The sequence below is a fragment of the Pygocentrus nattereri genome, chromosome 22 (genome assembly GCF_015220715.1).
Source record: "Pygocentrus nattereri isolate fPygNat1 chromosome 22, fPygNat1.pri, whole genome shotgun sequence".
Lineage (NCBI taxonomy): Eukaryota > Metazoa > Chordata > Actinopteri > Characiformes > Serrasalmidae > Pygocentrus > Pygocentrus nattereri.
In genome coordinates, this window is record NC_051232.1 from 5,459,358 (window position 1) to 5,476,727 (window position 17,370).

At 38.5% G+C, this 17,370-nt stretch overlaps 1 protein-coding gene across 1 annotated transcript in view; it reads right to left on the minus strand.

The window, feature by feature from the left end:
- Positions 1 to 6,808: 6,808 nt before the first annotated feature.
- LOC108413919 (zeta-sarcoglycan) overlaps positions 6,809 to 17,370 on the minus strand; it is a 345,220-nt gene continuing 334,658 nt past the window's right edge. Inside the window, exon 8 of the mRNA XM_037532888.1 lies at positions 6,809 to 10,498. Within this exon, the coding sequence (XP_037388785.1) occupies positions 10,301 to 10,498 (198 nt within the window). The 3' untranslated portion in view covers positions 6,809 to 10,300. The remainder of the gene's footprint in view (positions 10,499 to 17,370) is intronic.

Genomic DNA, 17,370 nt, shown 5'->3' on the forward strand with positions numbered 1-17,370 from the left:
AGCTCGCTTTGTGCACGGGGGCTCAGTCACGTGGGAACAGGAAAGGCTCTTGCCCAAACTGGTGACACAAAGTTGGAAGCATGTTGTGTAAAATGTCTTTGTAGTACTAACATAATGCTTCACTGGAACTGAGGGCTCAAACCCTGATAAACACCCAGCACCATTATTCCTCCTCCACCAAACTTTACTGCTGGCATTTTGCATTCCAGTAGGTTGCATTCTCCTGGGATTCAAACCCAGATTCATCCACCAGACTGGCAGATGAAGTGTGATTAAACACTACAAAGAGTCCAGTGGCGGCCTCCTTTACACCACTCCCGCTGATGCTTGGCATTGTACATGGTGATCTAAGGCTTGTGTTCTGCTGCTCAGCCATGGACACCCATTTAATGAAGCTCCTGACATGCAATTCTTCTGCTGATGTTGGCCATTTTTGGACCCAAGTGCAAATATGAAAACCCATGATAAAGGGTGTTAAATACATTTATTGAGGTAATGGGATGTGAATTTGACACATTGGGATTGAGGTAACCTGAGCCAGGTTTCGAACCACCACTGTACTGATCGGCGGGCCATTGAGTTACCGTGGTGCCACTGGAACACACAGGCAACAACGGGAAAAACACTTCAAGGAATGGGAAATAAAAAGGTGGGGAAAATGGCAAACAAAGGAAACGCTGAAAGCAGCGTGCTCAAACAGGTAATATTGGGTCAATTACTCTCTTTTGCTTTTTTCCAGCCCTCTTTTCTTTTAGTTTTTTTTTTCTTTTCTTTTTTGTTTAAATACACACTTGGGCTGTTTACCCTATCGGTCAGCCCTCTACTAAGGTGTGACAAAGGGCTGCTGTTTGTCACGGCCTTAAGTACAGGAGACCACAGGTATGTCAGGTTGGACCAAGGGCTTCTGGGAACCATGTCGCCAACACCCTCTGCTGGCAGCTGGTGGCGCAGGCTGGACCCTTACAGCTACATGTCTCAACACTCAGCGACCACACTCTGTGGTCTACCTTTTCATGTTTGAGATATTGTTGCTCCCAGACACTTTCATTTCACAACAATAGCTCTTACAGATGAGGCAGATCAAGCAGGACAGAAATTTCACAAAATGACTCATGGCAGAGGCGCCATCCTATGACAGTGCCACAATTTAAAGTCACCGAGCTCTTCACTGCGACCCATTCTACTCTACATGGACATCGCATTGGCAGTGCATGTGGCTGAAACTCAATAATTGGACTCAATAACGGGGAGAGGTGTCTAAACATTTTTGGCCACATAATGTACATTACAATTTGTAAAGAGCCTCTCTAAACATTAAAAAGTTGATAGTCAGGATAAAACAGATTTTTTTAAATTGATTTATTTTAGAATTCATACCCATTCTGATTCCTTTTTTCTTTTTTTAAGCAATAATGTAGATGATCCACTTTTATATGAGCTTGTCATTTTGGAGAGTTTAATAATTCTGGAAAAAAGAAAGCTTTGAACTGGGAAAAAAAGAAAAAAAAACATTACATACAACAAAGAAATTCTAAGACACAGATCATTTTTTTTTGTTTTATAATGGAATAATATTGCAACCTTACAACAATCTTACAAACACGTTGCATAGAATGTATAAGAAAATATATCTTTGTTTCACTTGTTTTTTAAGAAATCGCTATTCTACAACATGTACATATGAATACAGAGATTTTGGCTTGGATGCCAAATTTATGCACTATATTGCCGTCTTGATTGGCCCTTTTCTGCTGGAGAGAATTTCAGGCTGTAGCTCATTGGGCATTCTTGTGAACTTTGGCAACTGTATCATACCTGCGAGCTGCTAAGAATTCTGGTGAATGCCTACAATCACAGAGATCAACTGAGACAGATTGAGTGGATCGTTACCCCACTCAGCAATAGTCCAGGTTTCAGGCTGGGCTCAGGCCGAACTTTCACGTACAACATCGTACTTGGAGTCGGGTTTGGTTTGTTTTCTAATAAGTGATTTTTATATATCATCTCAAGTTCTTATTAACAAAGCAAACACTGTAAAACTGTCCATGATAACCATCAAAGGGCAGTTAAGTAGGTTCAGGTTGGGTCTGGGTTTTGAGTTTAGCAGTACCAGTTGGGTCGGGTCGGATTTGAAGCTCATTGGTAGGGGTTCAGGTACAGGCTTCACTTTCATGGCAGTGAAAATTTACAACAACGTTTACCAGTATTACAGTGCTAGTACAAGGTATGAGTTAAAGCAGTTAAATGCACTCAACGTTCATTCATTTCTGGGACAACTCCACAGAGGGGGGCTCTCCACAGAGAGCATCTAAAATCTGAATCCAGTTTTCAGCCCTGTATTTCGTAAACACTGGTTAACTGTGTTAACTGAATAATTACCTAAAAGTGATTCTAATAACCAGGAATGTAAACTGGACATGAGGTCTGGATTTGAAGACCTCTGTCCCAATGGCATCGCTCCCAACAGTCTGCAAGGAAAAAGTGCTTCTTGATTCAGCGCTTCTCCAGTGGCTACTGGTTAATGAAATTCCAGGAATTAAACATAGCTTCACACTGGAACTTCAGTGCTAAATCACAGTAGTGCTCCGAAGTCTGAATATTTAAATTCCTGGTTATGTAGCCTGGAACTCTATGAATTCGGTAATTGCTCAAATTAAGACACAAGTGTGCCCGATGGAGGTCATCTGAATCCCGTTTTCGGCCCTGTATTTTGCAAACACTGGTAGTTAACTGAAGTGCTGATGTAACTGGTGGGCCACCTGGTGTCATCATACCTACTACTACAGGACACTAATCCAGGTCCACAAAAGTAAAAACCCTCACCAGGATTTTGTTCCAACTGATTAACTTCTCTAATTTGCTCAAACCAGCAGCAAATGTGTTCAGGCATTTGGAACAAAATCCTGGGGAGGGTTTGGACTTTTTGGACCTGGATTGCCCACCTCTACTTACCACCTACAAGCAATTCCAAAATCCAGGAAGGTAAACTAGATGCAAGATCTGAATGTGAAGACCTCTGTCCAATGGCATCGCTCCACACCAGACTGCAAGGAACAAGTGCTTCTTGATTCAGCGCTTTTCCAGTGGCTGCTTGTTAATTCCAGGAATTAAACATAGCTTCACACTGGAACTGCGGGGCTCAACAGCTGTAATCTTTAAGTATTTAAATTCCTGGTTATGTAGGCTGGAACTCTATGAAGTAGGTAATTGCTCTAATTAAGACACAAGTGTGCCCGATGGACCACAGCCTCTACAGTGAGCTGAAGACAAATATCTCTCCGCTGTTTCAGAATTGGCCACTAGGGGCAGATGCTACTGTTGTTCGTGGTTAACATTGCGGCCGAAAGATTGTTGATGCTGGGGGTGGAAACCTTGTGCTGGGAGATAGATTGGAGAGCGCGGTGATGCAAGGCAGATGAATTATCCCACTGTCGGTCCACCGAGAATCCACATCACTAATAGATCCTTCCAAATACAAACTTGTCCCACTAGAGCTTGAGTTGATGGCAAGCATGGAGGAAGGAAGATGATTACACAGTGCAGCTTCCCCACAGCGGAAATCAAGTCATATTGGTACAGCTTGATTTAACTTTGAATAAGAAGAGCAAAGAAAGTGACTTGCCTCTTTGATTCTGTGTCCTTTTTAGGAGACTTTGCCTTAGAGTTTCAACTGGAGATTGCAGGGGTAATCATGGAAAGTCGGACAGATTTCTGGAAAGTTTTTGAAAATTATGAAAACTGCACTGTGTTACACTAAAGTTCAGTTTCAAAATTCAATACCATGCCATTGTTCAACAGCAACATGGGTAAGCTGACACCTCCAGCTATAACTTTTAAATGAACAAAGATATTTCTAGAATTAGTTATCAAATTAAAGACAATCTCAAAGGATTACCTAATATGATAAAGCACATTAGACCTTAAGTTGTAGATACATTGTAATCTGCCACTTTTCATAAGCAATTCACAAATGTAGTTGATAAATAAACATGTATATGGTCTAAACTTTCATACATTTAAACTGTAAATCCATCGATGATATTGGACACATGTACTTTCCTCCTTTCCAAGGGTACACTCTAAAGAAAGATGGTTCTTTAAAGGTTCTTTAATGAATGGACCATGGTTCTATATAGAAGCATGAACACTCAAATGCTTAAAATATTTGCATTGTGAAATGGTTCTACAGATTGATGAAGGATGTGTTGCATTTGGCTCTATATAGAACCTTTATTTAAAAATGGTTCTACAGTGCCCTCCACAAATATCGGCTCCCCTTGTAATCATGAGCAAAAACTATTCTTAGTTACACATTCTTTTTGATTTTTAATTCCAAAAATCTAACAGGGATTAAAAGAAAAAATAAAGATTTTTTTTTGTTTTCTTAAATCAGTGTATGCCACAGTTTTTGGGACTCCTAGAAATTCTTAAGAGTGAAATCTAACTGACGTATATTCCCACTCATATTTTATGTGTTAAGTTCATCTGAGTTATTAGGAACACTTAAATGTCTGTCCATGACTTCCAGATTCACTGGGGAATATATAGGAGATGAAACACAGGACAAATTCACTCAGTCATCCATCACTATGAGAAAGATCAGCAAAAACAGCAACAATGTACAACAATAGGTTCTTGAGCTGCACAAATCAAGAAATGGCTGCAAGAAAACAGCTAAACAGATGAAAATGGCCTTTTCCACTAACAATAAATAAAAAGCTTAAAATAACTGATGTAAAGAATCTGCTGGGAAGAGAATGCATGTCTATACTGAGCCCACAAACCGTAAGGATGATGGTTTGAGTGTATAATAACCTCCAAGGATCACAGATGGGGAATTGCAGGCATACGTTTTTGGGGTTAGAAAGTCTCCTAAACTACAATCAAACACCACCTATATAACCACAAGTTGTTTTGAGGGGGTTGTCAGAAGAAAGCATCAGCTATCAAACATGAACACCTACAGTTTGCCAAACATTACTGGAACTTTCAGTGGGACTGTGTTCTCTGGTCAGATGAGACCAAAATAGAGGTTTTTGGCAACAAACACCAAAGGGGGTTTGGCGTGGACAAGATAGCCATACAGAAAAGTCGCCCATCCCCAGTGTGAAGTATGGTGATCTGTGATACTGTAGGGCTGTTTTTCTTCAAAAGGCACCAAAATTTATTTCGTTAATTTATAGTGTCACAGACTCCATCAAGTACCAGCAGAAATAAAACCTGACTGCCTCAGTCGGGAAGCTTAAACTGGGCCATAGTTTGGATCGTATAGCAGGACAATGATCCAAAACACACCTCAAAATCAACACAAAAATGGTTCACTGACCACAGAATTAAGGTATTGCCATGGCCACCCCAGTCCCCTAACCTAAACCCTATAGAAATCCAGTGGGATGAGCTGAAGAGGAGAGTCCACAGTGTGGACTTTGAAATCTGAAAGATCTGGAGAGGTTCTATATGGAGGGCCAGTCTTATATCCTTTGCCATGTGTTATAGGAGACTGACTCAGAGCAGTTATCTTTTCCAAGGGATGCTGTACAAAGTATTAAATGAAGGTGTGCCAACAATTGTGGCACATGCAAATTTGAGAATTAGGATATTCAAAAAAGGATATATTTTTGTTAATAGTTTGAATGAAAGATCAAAAGGTTTAGCAATAAAAATGTTTTTACAGCCTGTTTTGCTCAAGTTTACTCTGGGTGACAATATTTGTAGAACCACATACAAAACATTCTCCATCAATTCAAAGAAAAAAAATTCACCACGCAAAGAAGAATTTAAGCATGCAAATGGTCCTTTGAGTGTTCACGGTTCTACATAGAACCATTATGCCTCATTCACCGACCGTTCTTAAGAAGAAATTCCTTCTTAAAACCCACTTACACCGTTTTTATGAAGATTCTGACGTTCACCAAATTGAGCCCCATTTTGTTTACTGAAGAACTCTTGAAAGAATATTGGGATTTATTTTCCAATATCGTCCTACGATTTTTCTTAAATTTGGTCTTGTGGAAGGTCCTAAGAAAAAGTCTACGTCAGATTCATGATGTGTTTCAAAACCACAGAATTGTTTGCACCGTTGTGCTCTTGAGTGCGCCTACAGTCTGTTTTTACCTAAGAACAAATCCCAAATAAGAAGAGTGGATTTTAAGAAATGTCCTTTAGCTCCTTTTCTAAATTTTAAGAAACTTTTTATTAAGAATGATTGGTGAATGAGTCCCAACAAAACAGGTTCTCTATGATTGACACTGAATTCATTCTTCAAAATCCATTATGTCTTTGAGAACTTTTATAATGAAAGACTCTTTTACTTCTTTTTTTTACAGTATACTAGTGTATACAGGTTTACCAAATGAACCACCATACAATCCAAAATCAAAATGACAAATGACCTGTATTCATTACTCAGGAGTGGATGTCATGGAGAAGATATGTGGATTCTAGACCCAAATAAAAGATTTTGGTGTGTTGATGGTAATAAAGTTCAGATATTGTACCATTTTGAAAATATTATTCAACTCCGAAGCACAAAGACACCGTATGGGCAACAAACAGTGGAAAAGAAAAGAAAAATTATCAATCATTCTTCGATACAAAAATGTTTAAAATAAACTTTCTCTTTTTATTATCATTTATTGATTTTGTTATATACATGGCATAATCTTGTGCTTTGTTTTTTTCCCCAAAAGAAGCTGTCCAGAAAGAAAACAGGGAAAAAATGTTAAAAATTCAACTACATTTTGATGTGTCTTTTTCCTGTTTTAACTGTTTTTTTAGACCGTAGAAGTGGACTAGCGTTCATTTTCTGTTTTTTTTTCTTTTCCGTTTTTCCAAAGGTGTGTATCTGCTGCGACTGGGTTGGATGGTTGCAGGTGAGCATGTGCTTTACCAACAGCAGCAAAGGCACCTGTGTATCGCTTCTTTAGAAAAACACACTCACACACACTCGCTAAGGGTATGCGTGTGCTCGCTTCGTCAGCCTGGTCCGGGACCCCTTGGCACGTTTTTTCGTAAGTGTCCACTTGGGGTCAGAAAATAGGTATAAAAATAGGAACACCGAAAAAAAAAATTAGTTTTTGCTCCATTTACAGATTGGGAAGATGAGGCTTCTATTAAGCCGAGTTATTCCAATTCCTGATTTCTGCTGAAGGAGGGAAGGAAAGAGGGATAGGTGGAGAGAAAAAGCGAAGAGAAAAGAGAGGAATGGGTGAAGGATATAAATGTAAATGTTATGGGGAGAAAATTAAAACCTTTTTAACAGCCTAAAAAGTGCTTTCTAAGCATAACTTTGGATTTTTAAGGTTAACATGATGCTTTATTACATCAAATGATGTGTCAGTAGAACAGATCGAAATCTTCATCAATAGTTCACAATTTTTGAGTTACAAGTTTTAGTTATGCCCATTTTTGAACTAAAATTTTCAACATGAAAGGCAAAAATTTAGCACACCCATTCTGCTGGATGGCAGGAACCTTCTAATTGTCTGATGGTCCAAAAATAAAAATGAAAAAAAGTATGTAGAAAAAGTATGTGTCAAAAAAAAAACCCTGAAAAAAATTCAAATTCAAAACTGAAATTGTTGCTGACCATCAATTGGTACCCATTAATGTGGAGTAGAAAGGCCTGGGATTTTTTAACATGAACTCATAAATATTTTTGCTATAAAAGTCAGATTTTTCAGCTTCTCTAGTTTAACAGAGAATTTGAATCATGTTGATATCTCAAATAACTCAAAAGTTATTTTCAATTTAAAATTTAAACACAGCATGTCTTGAAACTGTTGCCAGAAGAAAATTTGGCCTTGCAGGGTTAAAAGTTAAGAAAAGAGAGAAAAAAAGGGACAAAAATTGGCAAAGAAAGGATGCAGAAAGAGGGACAATTAGAAAACTGTAAATAAATATTGCGATAAAAATAAAAATAGTAAACAGAAAGAAAATGGATAGAAACATCAATAATAGAGAAAATAAGGCTTGGTTTGTCTAAAGCATCACAATTTTGACATCACCTTTTCTCTCATGTTTTGTTAAGACTGCCTTGGATATTTAAAACTGTATCTGTAAAAAATGAATAATTGTTATAAAAAAGATCAATACTATTTTTTTTCCCTTCAGTTTTTTTACTTATTTGACCAAATTAAAATCCAACGGAAAAAAAAACCCTCAAACTTAACTTGCCTTCTTTGCCATAAAGTAGATTTCATAAAGATGATGAAATCCACAAATAACAATAACATGATCACTCCATAATTAAATAAAAGTTATACACGAACAAAGGTATGTATGCCATAGAATTTTTTATACTGAAATATTGCAGTTCAAACCCCTGTTTACTGTAGAATGTGAAATTCTCAGCACTCTTATTAACTTACAAATATTTGTTATATATTTTCTAAGTGCGAATAAGTGAACACATCCTCTACACTTCTGCACATTTTAATGCACAAGTATGTTTGTTTACTGAATTTAATATGTTGGAAAAAATCTATAATATATAAGATAATATGTGGCCTGTCCACACCATATGGCACATTTTCTACTTCGGGTTCAATTTTTTCTCAGCAAATAAATTGAAATTGTGGGTGACAATTAGCAAAAATGTCATATTGAAGTGTGTTCTGTGTGGTTCTGTGTGTTCACTTACTTTCAATTAGAAAATCAAAATAACATAATTTTACTGTCCATATTTTGCATACGAATAGAAAGTCATTAAGTATGTTTGGAAACAATGTTAAGTGTGTTTTCCAAGCTGTTAAATGCTTAATGCTCATGTTTTCTTTAAGCTATTAAAGAGAACAAAACATGAGCGCTCACTGGCATATTCAAGCTCCGCCCACAAAAGTGTTCTTTCCTAGCTACTGTTGCTAGGTTGGACAAGCTTTACAGAATACTGGGAAAACTCCCATCCAACGTAATGCAAAACTGCAGCAGAACTCAGAAGACTTACATTTGGTTTTCATTTAAAATGATATTGATTTTCTATGTGTGTGAAAGGTCACAGTGTTGGGGCAGTTTGGCTTAATTAAGTTTCTTCTCATGCAATTAAGCTACACATAGTCTATGCCAAGCTACAAAGGGCATTATCTTCTTCCCCCAAAGACTTCAGGCTGTTTTTCATCTATTTGACTTGCCTTAAGTTTATGGACATAGCTGGAGTCACGATCATCTTTATGTATTAATTTATTAATGTATTAATAAACTCACAAAGGTCCCACTCAATGTTTGGGTCTCAAATGATCTCAAAATCAACATTATACTGAAGAAGATATGTCAGAAATAGAGCATTCACTCACATCCTCTTTTTGACAAGTTTTGACTGAGTTATCTTTGAATTCTCTTTCAATCGCCAGATTCATCTCCTTAGGAAAGGAGGCAACAACCTCCTCCGAATACCTACAACTTACATATTGCAGCTTTAAATAGGCAATTCATTTTTTGTTTGTAAATGTAAATTGGAAATGTCAGTTAAATGTCCTGTTAAATCATGTTTAAAATGTTGTTCTTTACATTGTGTCGAAATTTCATGATAAATGAACCAGAAGAAACAACTCAAAATTATTTGGAAAAAAAATCTGGTTCCATTGTCTTACATTAAAAGTAATGTAGGGTTTTTTTTCCTTCTCCTGGAAAGTTACCATTTTGGAGATATGAGGTTTTGTTGGAAGTTTGGTAGTGTGTTCTTTGTGTAAACTAATAAATGACAAACCAATAAACCAAAACCAATTATAGCTGCTATCAGCTAAAACAAATTGGCCAATTTGACAACTTGCCAGTCTTCCAATTGGTATATAAATTGGTAGGATGGGGGAAAGTCTCTTCAGCCATGTCGTAATTAGTAGTGGTACAGGCTACGGTGTAAACTTAGCTCGCTAGCCTCACTAAACAGCTGGAGTTTTGTAAAGTTCTGCTAATCAATCAGATGTTTATATATAAAAGTCTCAATAATAACAGAATTGCACCTGAATTATCCAAACAGACAGAATAAATATCATTAGAGATTATTACGTACGTTTATGCATTGTGACGAGAAACTGAGTTGCTACAATCTGCCGTTAGTCTTAACGAGGTCTCAGCAATCGTAATTGCAGGAGGAGCTCAAATCGGTCAGTTCGAAGCAGCCACCTCACTCCACTGTTTTATCTGAATGTCCACCTCATGATGCTTTTGGGAAACAGAGCCTTTTTACAATGAATGGATGAGCAGATGGACAGATGAACAGACAGAAGGAGGGGGAGGAGGGTGGAAGAGGAGGGAGGAGGAAGGCCTTTCTGGTGTCGGGTGGAGCTCGGCCCACCCGCCTTTCTCAGCTCCACAAACACACACTGTTGGTGGTCTGGCAGGTGGAGGCGCTCTCGGCCGGGGAAAGGTAGAGTTTACCGCTCGGACACACGCACACCTCGTACACAGTCTGTTTGGGGTAGCTGGTGCCCGGACCGAGCAGAGGGTCCACACTGCCATGAGGGAGATTACCCAGACGAATAGAGTTCGCATTCAGGAAAATCTGCAGGAAGAGAAGAGAAGAGAAGAGAAGAGAAGAGAAGAGAAGAGAAAAGAAGAGAAGAGAAGAGAAAAGGAGAGAAGAGAAGAGAAAAGAAGAGAAAAGGAGAGAAGAGCAGAGAAAAGGAGAGATTATATAAGAGAACAGAAGAGAAGAGCAAATGAGAGAAGAAATAATATGAGAAGAAAAAAAGGAGAAGAGAAGAAATAAGAGAAGAGAAGAGAAAAGGAGAGAAGAGAAGAGAAAAGAAGAGAAAAGGAGAGATTATATAAGAGAACAGAAGAGAAGAGCAAATGAGAGAAGAAATAATATGAGAAGAAAAGAAAAAAGGAGAAGAGAAGAAATAAGAGAAGAGAAAAGGAGAGAAGAGAAAAGGAGAGAAGAGAAAAGGAGAGAAGAGCAGAGAAAAGGAGAGATTATATAAGAGAACAGAAGAGAAGAGCAAATGAGAGAAGAAATAATATGAGAAGAAAAGAAAAAAGGAGAAGAGAAGAAATAAGAGAAGAGAAATTAAAAAAAGAACAGAAGAAGTGTGAGTGAAGACAAAAGAAAACAAGATGAGAAGGGAGGGGAAAATAAGGGAATGAACAGAAGACAAAGAAGAGAAAAGAAGAAAAGAGCAAAACAGAAAAAAGAAAATGAGAAGAGAAGGAAAGGATGAGAGAATAAAGAGAAAAGGAGAAAGAGAAGACAATAGAGAAGGCAACAGAGCAAAAAGGAAGATGAGAAGAGAGGAAAAAAGGAGAGAATAAAGAAAAAGAAGAGAAGAAAAGAGAAAAAAGAAAAGAATGAAAGAGAGGAAAAAGAAGACAAGATGAGAAAAGGGAAAAATTTGAGAAAAAAAGATGAAAAGAGAAGAGAAAGGGAGAATAAACCAAAAAATAAGAAAAAAAGAGATGGAAAGTAGAATAAAGAGAGAATAAAAAGGAAAAGAAGTAAGAAGATGAGAAGAAAAGACAAAAGAAAGAAGACGGGAATAGAAAGAAGAGAAGAGAAGAGCATTTATAAATACAGATGAAGTGACAGAAGAAAACATGTGTGTGTTACTCTGTTAAAAGCACGTCTCAGCTGATGGAGTAAATTTGAAGAGGACAAATGTTCCTTTAATCCTGAGTTAATTTTGCAGTATGTACTCTGAGAGGTGTGAGTCATGCAGCTCTGATAGACGAGCTGAGGGACACTCTCTCACACAAAACGTCTGAGTTTAACTCAGGGCTGTCCACGTTCACCACTCGGTTATCTATTAAATATGATCAGACGGCAGAGTTCAAGATCATTCACAGTCAAAACCACAAAACTCCAAACTCCACATTCACTCAGAGATCTCCAAACATTCACTCAGAGATCTCCAAACATTCACTCAGAGATCTCCAAACATTCACTGAGAAACCTCCAAACATTCACTCTGAGATCTCCAAACATTCACTCAGAGATCTCCAAACATTCACTCAGAGATCTCCAAACATTCACTGAGAAACCTCCAAACATTCACTCTGAGATCTCCAAACATTCACTCAGAGATCTCCAAACATTCACTCAGAGATCTCCAAACATTCACTGAGAAACCTCCAAACATTCACTGAGAAACCTCCAAACATTCACTCAGAGATCTCCAAACATTCACTCAGAGATCTCCAAACATTCACTCAGAGATCTCCAAATATTCACTCAGAGATCTCCAAACATTCACTCAGAGATCTCCAAACATTCACTGAGAAACCTCCAAACATTCACTGAGAAACCTCCAAACATTCACTGAGAGATCTCCAAACATTCACTCAGAGATCTCTAAACATTCACTCAGAGATCTCCAAACATTCACTCAGAGATCTCCAAAACATTCACTCAGAGATCTCTAAACATTCACTTAGAGATCTCCAAACATTCACTCAGAGATCTCCAAAACATTCACTCAGAGATCTCCAAAACATTCACTCAGAGATCTCTAAAACATTCACTCAGAGATCTCCAAACATTCACTCAGAGATCTCCAAAACATTCACTCAGAGATCTCTAAAACATTCACTCAAAGATCTCCAAATATTCAATCAGACATCTCCAAACATTCACTCAGAGATCTCCAAACATTCACTGAGAAACCTCCAAACATTCACTCAGAGATCTCCAAACATTCACTCAGAGATCTCCAAACATTCACTGAGAAACCTCCAAACATTCACTGAGAAACCTCCAAACATTCACTCAGAGATCTCCAAACATTCACTCAGAGATCTCTAAACATTCACTCAGAGATCTCCAAACATTCACTCAGAGATCTCCAAACATTCACTCAGAGATCTCTAAAACATTCACTGAGAGATCTCCAAACATTCACTCAGAGATCTCCAAACATTCACTCAGAGATCTCCAAACATTCACTCAGAGATCTCTAAACATTCACTCAGAGATCTCCAAACATTCACTGAGAAACCTCCAAACATTCACTCTGAGATCTCCAAACATTCACTCAGAGATCTCCAAACATTCACTGAGAAACCTCCAAACATTCACTGAGAAACCTCCAAACATTCACTCAGAGATCTCCAAACATTCACTCAGAGATCTCCAAACATTCACTCAGAGATCTCCAAACATTCACTGAGAAACCTCCAAACATTCACTGAGAAACCTCCAAACATTCACTGAGAGATCTCCAAACATTCACTCAGAGATCTCTAAACATTCACTCAGAGATCTCCAAACATTCACTCAGAGATCTCCAAAACATTCACTCAGAGATCTCTAAACATTCACTTAGAGATCTCCAAACATTCACTCAGAGATCTCCAAAACATTCACTCAGAGATCTCCAAAACATTCACTCAGAGATCTCTAAAACATTCACTCAGAGATCTCCAAACATTCACTCAGAGATCTCCAAAACATTCACTCAGAGATCTCTAAAACATTCACTCAAAGATCTCCAAATATTCAATCAGACATCTCCAAACATTCACTCAGAGATCTCCAAACATTCACTGAGAAACCTCCAAACATTCACTCAGAGATCTCCAAACATTCACTCAGAGATCTCCAAACATTCACTGAGAAACCTCCAAACATTCACTGAGAAACCTCCAAACATTCACTCAGAGATCTCCAAACATTCACTCAGAGATCTCTAAACATTCACTCAGAGATCTCCAAACATTCACTCAGAGATCTCCAAACATTCACTCAGAGATCTCTAAAACATTCACTGAGAGATCTCCAAACATTCACTCAGAGATCTCCAAACATTCACTCAGAGATCTCCAAACATTCACTCAGAGATCTCTAAACATTCACTCAGAGATCTCCAAACATTCACTCAGAGATCTCCAAAACATTCACTCAGAGATCTCCAAACATTCACTCAGAGATCTCCAAACATTCACTCAGAGATCTCCAAAACATTCACTCAGAGATCTCCAAAACATTCACTCAGAGATCTCCAAATATTCAATCAGACATCTCCAAACATTCACTCAGAGATCTCCAAACATTCACTCAGAGATCTCTAAAACATTCACTCAAAGATCTCCAATTATTCAATCAGACATCTCCAAACATTCACTCAGAGATCTCCAAATATTCAATCAGAGATCTCCAAACATTCACTGAGAAATCTCCAAACATTCACTGAGAAATCTCCAAACATTCACTGAGAAATCTCCATTCAATCAGAGATCTCCAAATATTCAATCAGAGATCTCCAAACATTCACTGAGAAATCTCCAAACATTCACTCAGAGATCTCCAAACATTCACTCAGAGATCTCTAAAACATTCACTCAGAGATCTCTAAAACATTCACTCAAAGATCTCCAATTATTCAATCAGACATCTCCAAACATTCACTCAGAGATCTCCAAACATTCACTCAGAGATCTCTAAAACATTCACTCAAAGATCTCCAATTATTCAATCAGACATCTCCAAACATTCACTCAGAGATCTCCAAATATTCAATCAGAGATCTCCAAACATTCACTGAGAAATCTCCAAACATTCACTGAGAAATCTCCAAACATTCACTGAGAAATCTCCAAACATTCAATCAGAGATCTCCAAACATTCACTGAGAGATCTCCAAACATTCACTCAGAGATTGTACTCACACTCATGTTCACTCTCGCAGCCACTCTCACGCTCACACAGTCACCCTCGCACTCACTCACACTCACACTTACCCTCAGTCACACTTGTACTCAGTCTAAATCTCTGCGCTCAGACCCGGTGGTCTCCCAGATCTTGATCCTTTGTTCTGTGATGGTCTAACTCAAGTGCTCTCAACAGCACCACACTGGGGCTAAAAGTCTGCACGACTGGTTAATGCAGGGCCCTGAACTGGAGCCACTTATTAACTGGGTATAACTGCTCACTCTGTCCTGACATTCTGTATTTTTTTGGCTATAAAAAATTAATTCCCCGTTTGTTGTTTACATCATCAGCAGCATTTCTCTTTGAATTAAGAGCAATTTCAAAGTTAAAGTCTGCTGAAGCCTCTATCCCGGGGGAGTTTCTCTGGAAGTTCATAGAAAGTCCACGTTCTCCCCCTTACAGGAGAAATGAATGGCAGAATGAGAGCCTTACTGCTCTGTGGTAACATGTGTGCGAGCATCTTCAAGAAGATTTAGATTAGGCTGCAGTTTACAATTAGAATTATAGGCGTCTCTGGATGCTAATATATCATAATAGAGCCTGTGGCAAAACGAAGTTGAAGCCATTTGTTTGGTGAAACAACAAATTTGCCCACTTCCCCCTCCTCGCGCCTCATATAGTTACACAGCCGAGACGCATTCGGTGTCTGAAGCGTGCTTCTTTAGTTTTGTTATGAAGCTGCAAGGCTAATGTAGCTAACAAGTGATGGAAGCTTATCTACGCTAGTTAGCATGGTGTAAACTGCAAACGTGCCTCATCACATGCGCCATTAAACTGTGTGGGGTTGTTCGCTAATCTCTAAAAGGTTTGTTTACATGGTTTCTGTCACTGTATGACCCGTTTTTATATAGAAACAAACAACAGAAACAGCGTCAGGAACCGCATCAGCAAGTTTGAGGCAAGTGTGATGATTTGGGCATGCTAACAATGCTATTTAGCTAAGTAATAAGCTGACTTGTTAGCCACATTAGCCTCGTAGCTCCAATGTAAAGTCCAAAAAAATTGCAAAGCTAAACAATCACACAGACTTCAACTGTGTGGGGTTGTTCGCTAATCTCTAAAAGGCTTGTTTACGTTGTTTCTGTCACTGTATGACCGATTTATATAAATAAACAATCAACAGAAATGCATTAGAATAGCTAAAAACGTACATACTTTATTGTGTATGTTTTTGTTTGTAGATAACAGCATCAGAAACCGCATCAGCAAGCTTGAGGCAAGTGTGATGATTTGGGCATGCTAACAATGCTAATTAGCTTAGTAATATGCCTACTTGTTAGCTAGGTTAGCCACGTAGCTCCGATGCAAAATTAAAGAAACTGTGAATCTAAATGGTCACACAGACTTCAACTGTGTGGGGTTGTTCGCTAATCTCTAAAAGGCTTGTTTACGTTGTTTCTGTCACTGTATGACCGATTTATATATATATAAACAATCAACAGAAATGCATTAGCATAGCTAAAAACAGCTGTTGAAGCCTTTGTCATGCGTTTTTGTTTGTAGATAACAGCGTCAGGAACCACATCAGCGAGTTTGAGGCAAGTGTGATGATTTGGGCATGCTAACAATGCTAATTAGCTAAGTAATAAGCCGAGTTGTTAGGCACATTAGCCTCGTAGCTCCAATGTAAAGTCCAAAAAAATTGCAAAGCTAAACAATCACACAGACTTCAACTGTGTGGGGTTGTTCGCTAATCTCTAAAAGGCTTGTTTATGTTGTTTCTATCACTGTATGACCGATTTATTTAAATAAACAATCAAGAGAAATGCATTAGCATAGCTAAAAACAGCTGAAGCCTGTATTGTGTCTATGCCTTTGTTTCTAGATGACGGTGTAAGACAGTGTCAGAGACCGCATAAGCAGGTTTGAGGCAAGTGTGACGATTCAGGCATGCTAAAAATGCTAACTGGCTAAGTAATTAGCTTACTTGAAGCTAGGTTAGCCTCATAGCTCCAATGCAAAGTTAAAGAGGGAAAAGTGACTCTGCTGATTGGTTATATTTGGTGTAAGGAGGGAAAACCAGGCAAATCTGATTCCTTAAGCCAATCAGTGAAAGGAGCAGAGGGAAGGGAGTGAAAACATCTATCAGAGTGGTCAGAAGCCTCTCCTGGAAGTGTTGATGGACTGCACTATCTGACATCACACCTGTCCAATTTCAACAGCTTCCACACTTTAGCAGCCGTCTGCTTACGTAATATTTCTCCAGAAAGGTTCAAGAAGTCCTGAAGATTCAATGTGTGTGTGTGTGTGTGTGTGTGTGTACATCTCGGAATTTGTGTACAACATCAAAATGTTTCTAATACAAATTATAGTTTGCAATAACCGGACATGGGGACTCGAGTAAGTAAGAGACTCGGACCGAAGTTGCACTTGAGTCATGTATTGACTGGCTCACGAATCAGCTCGAACGGGGCCTAAGCTAACTCACGATTTGCACATGACTGATGCGTGAATCAACTCGGTTTCATTCTTAACTGACTCGCAACTTCACTCAGACTCGCCTTTAACTGACTCATGTGCATCACCCAGAAGGCAAATAGTTCTATACAGTACCATTGTCTTTACTGAAGAACCATTGTCTTTACTATACAGAACCATTGTCTTTACTGACTCACTTCTCACCCTTACCTAACCTTGGCTCCACCCTTAACTGCCTCACAACTTGACCTGGACTTGTCTTTAGTCTTGACCTGGACTTGTCTTAACTCATGAGCCCGTTTCCGATTCCCCAT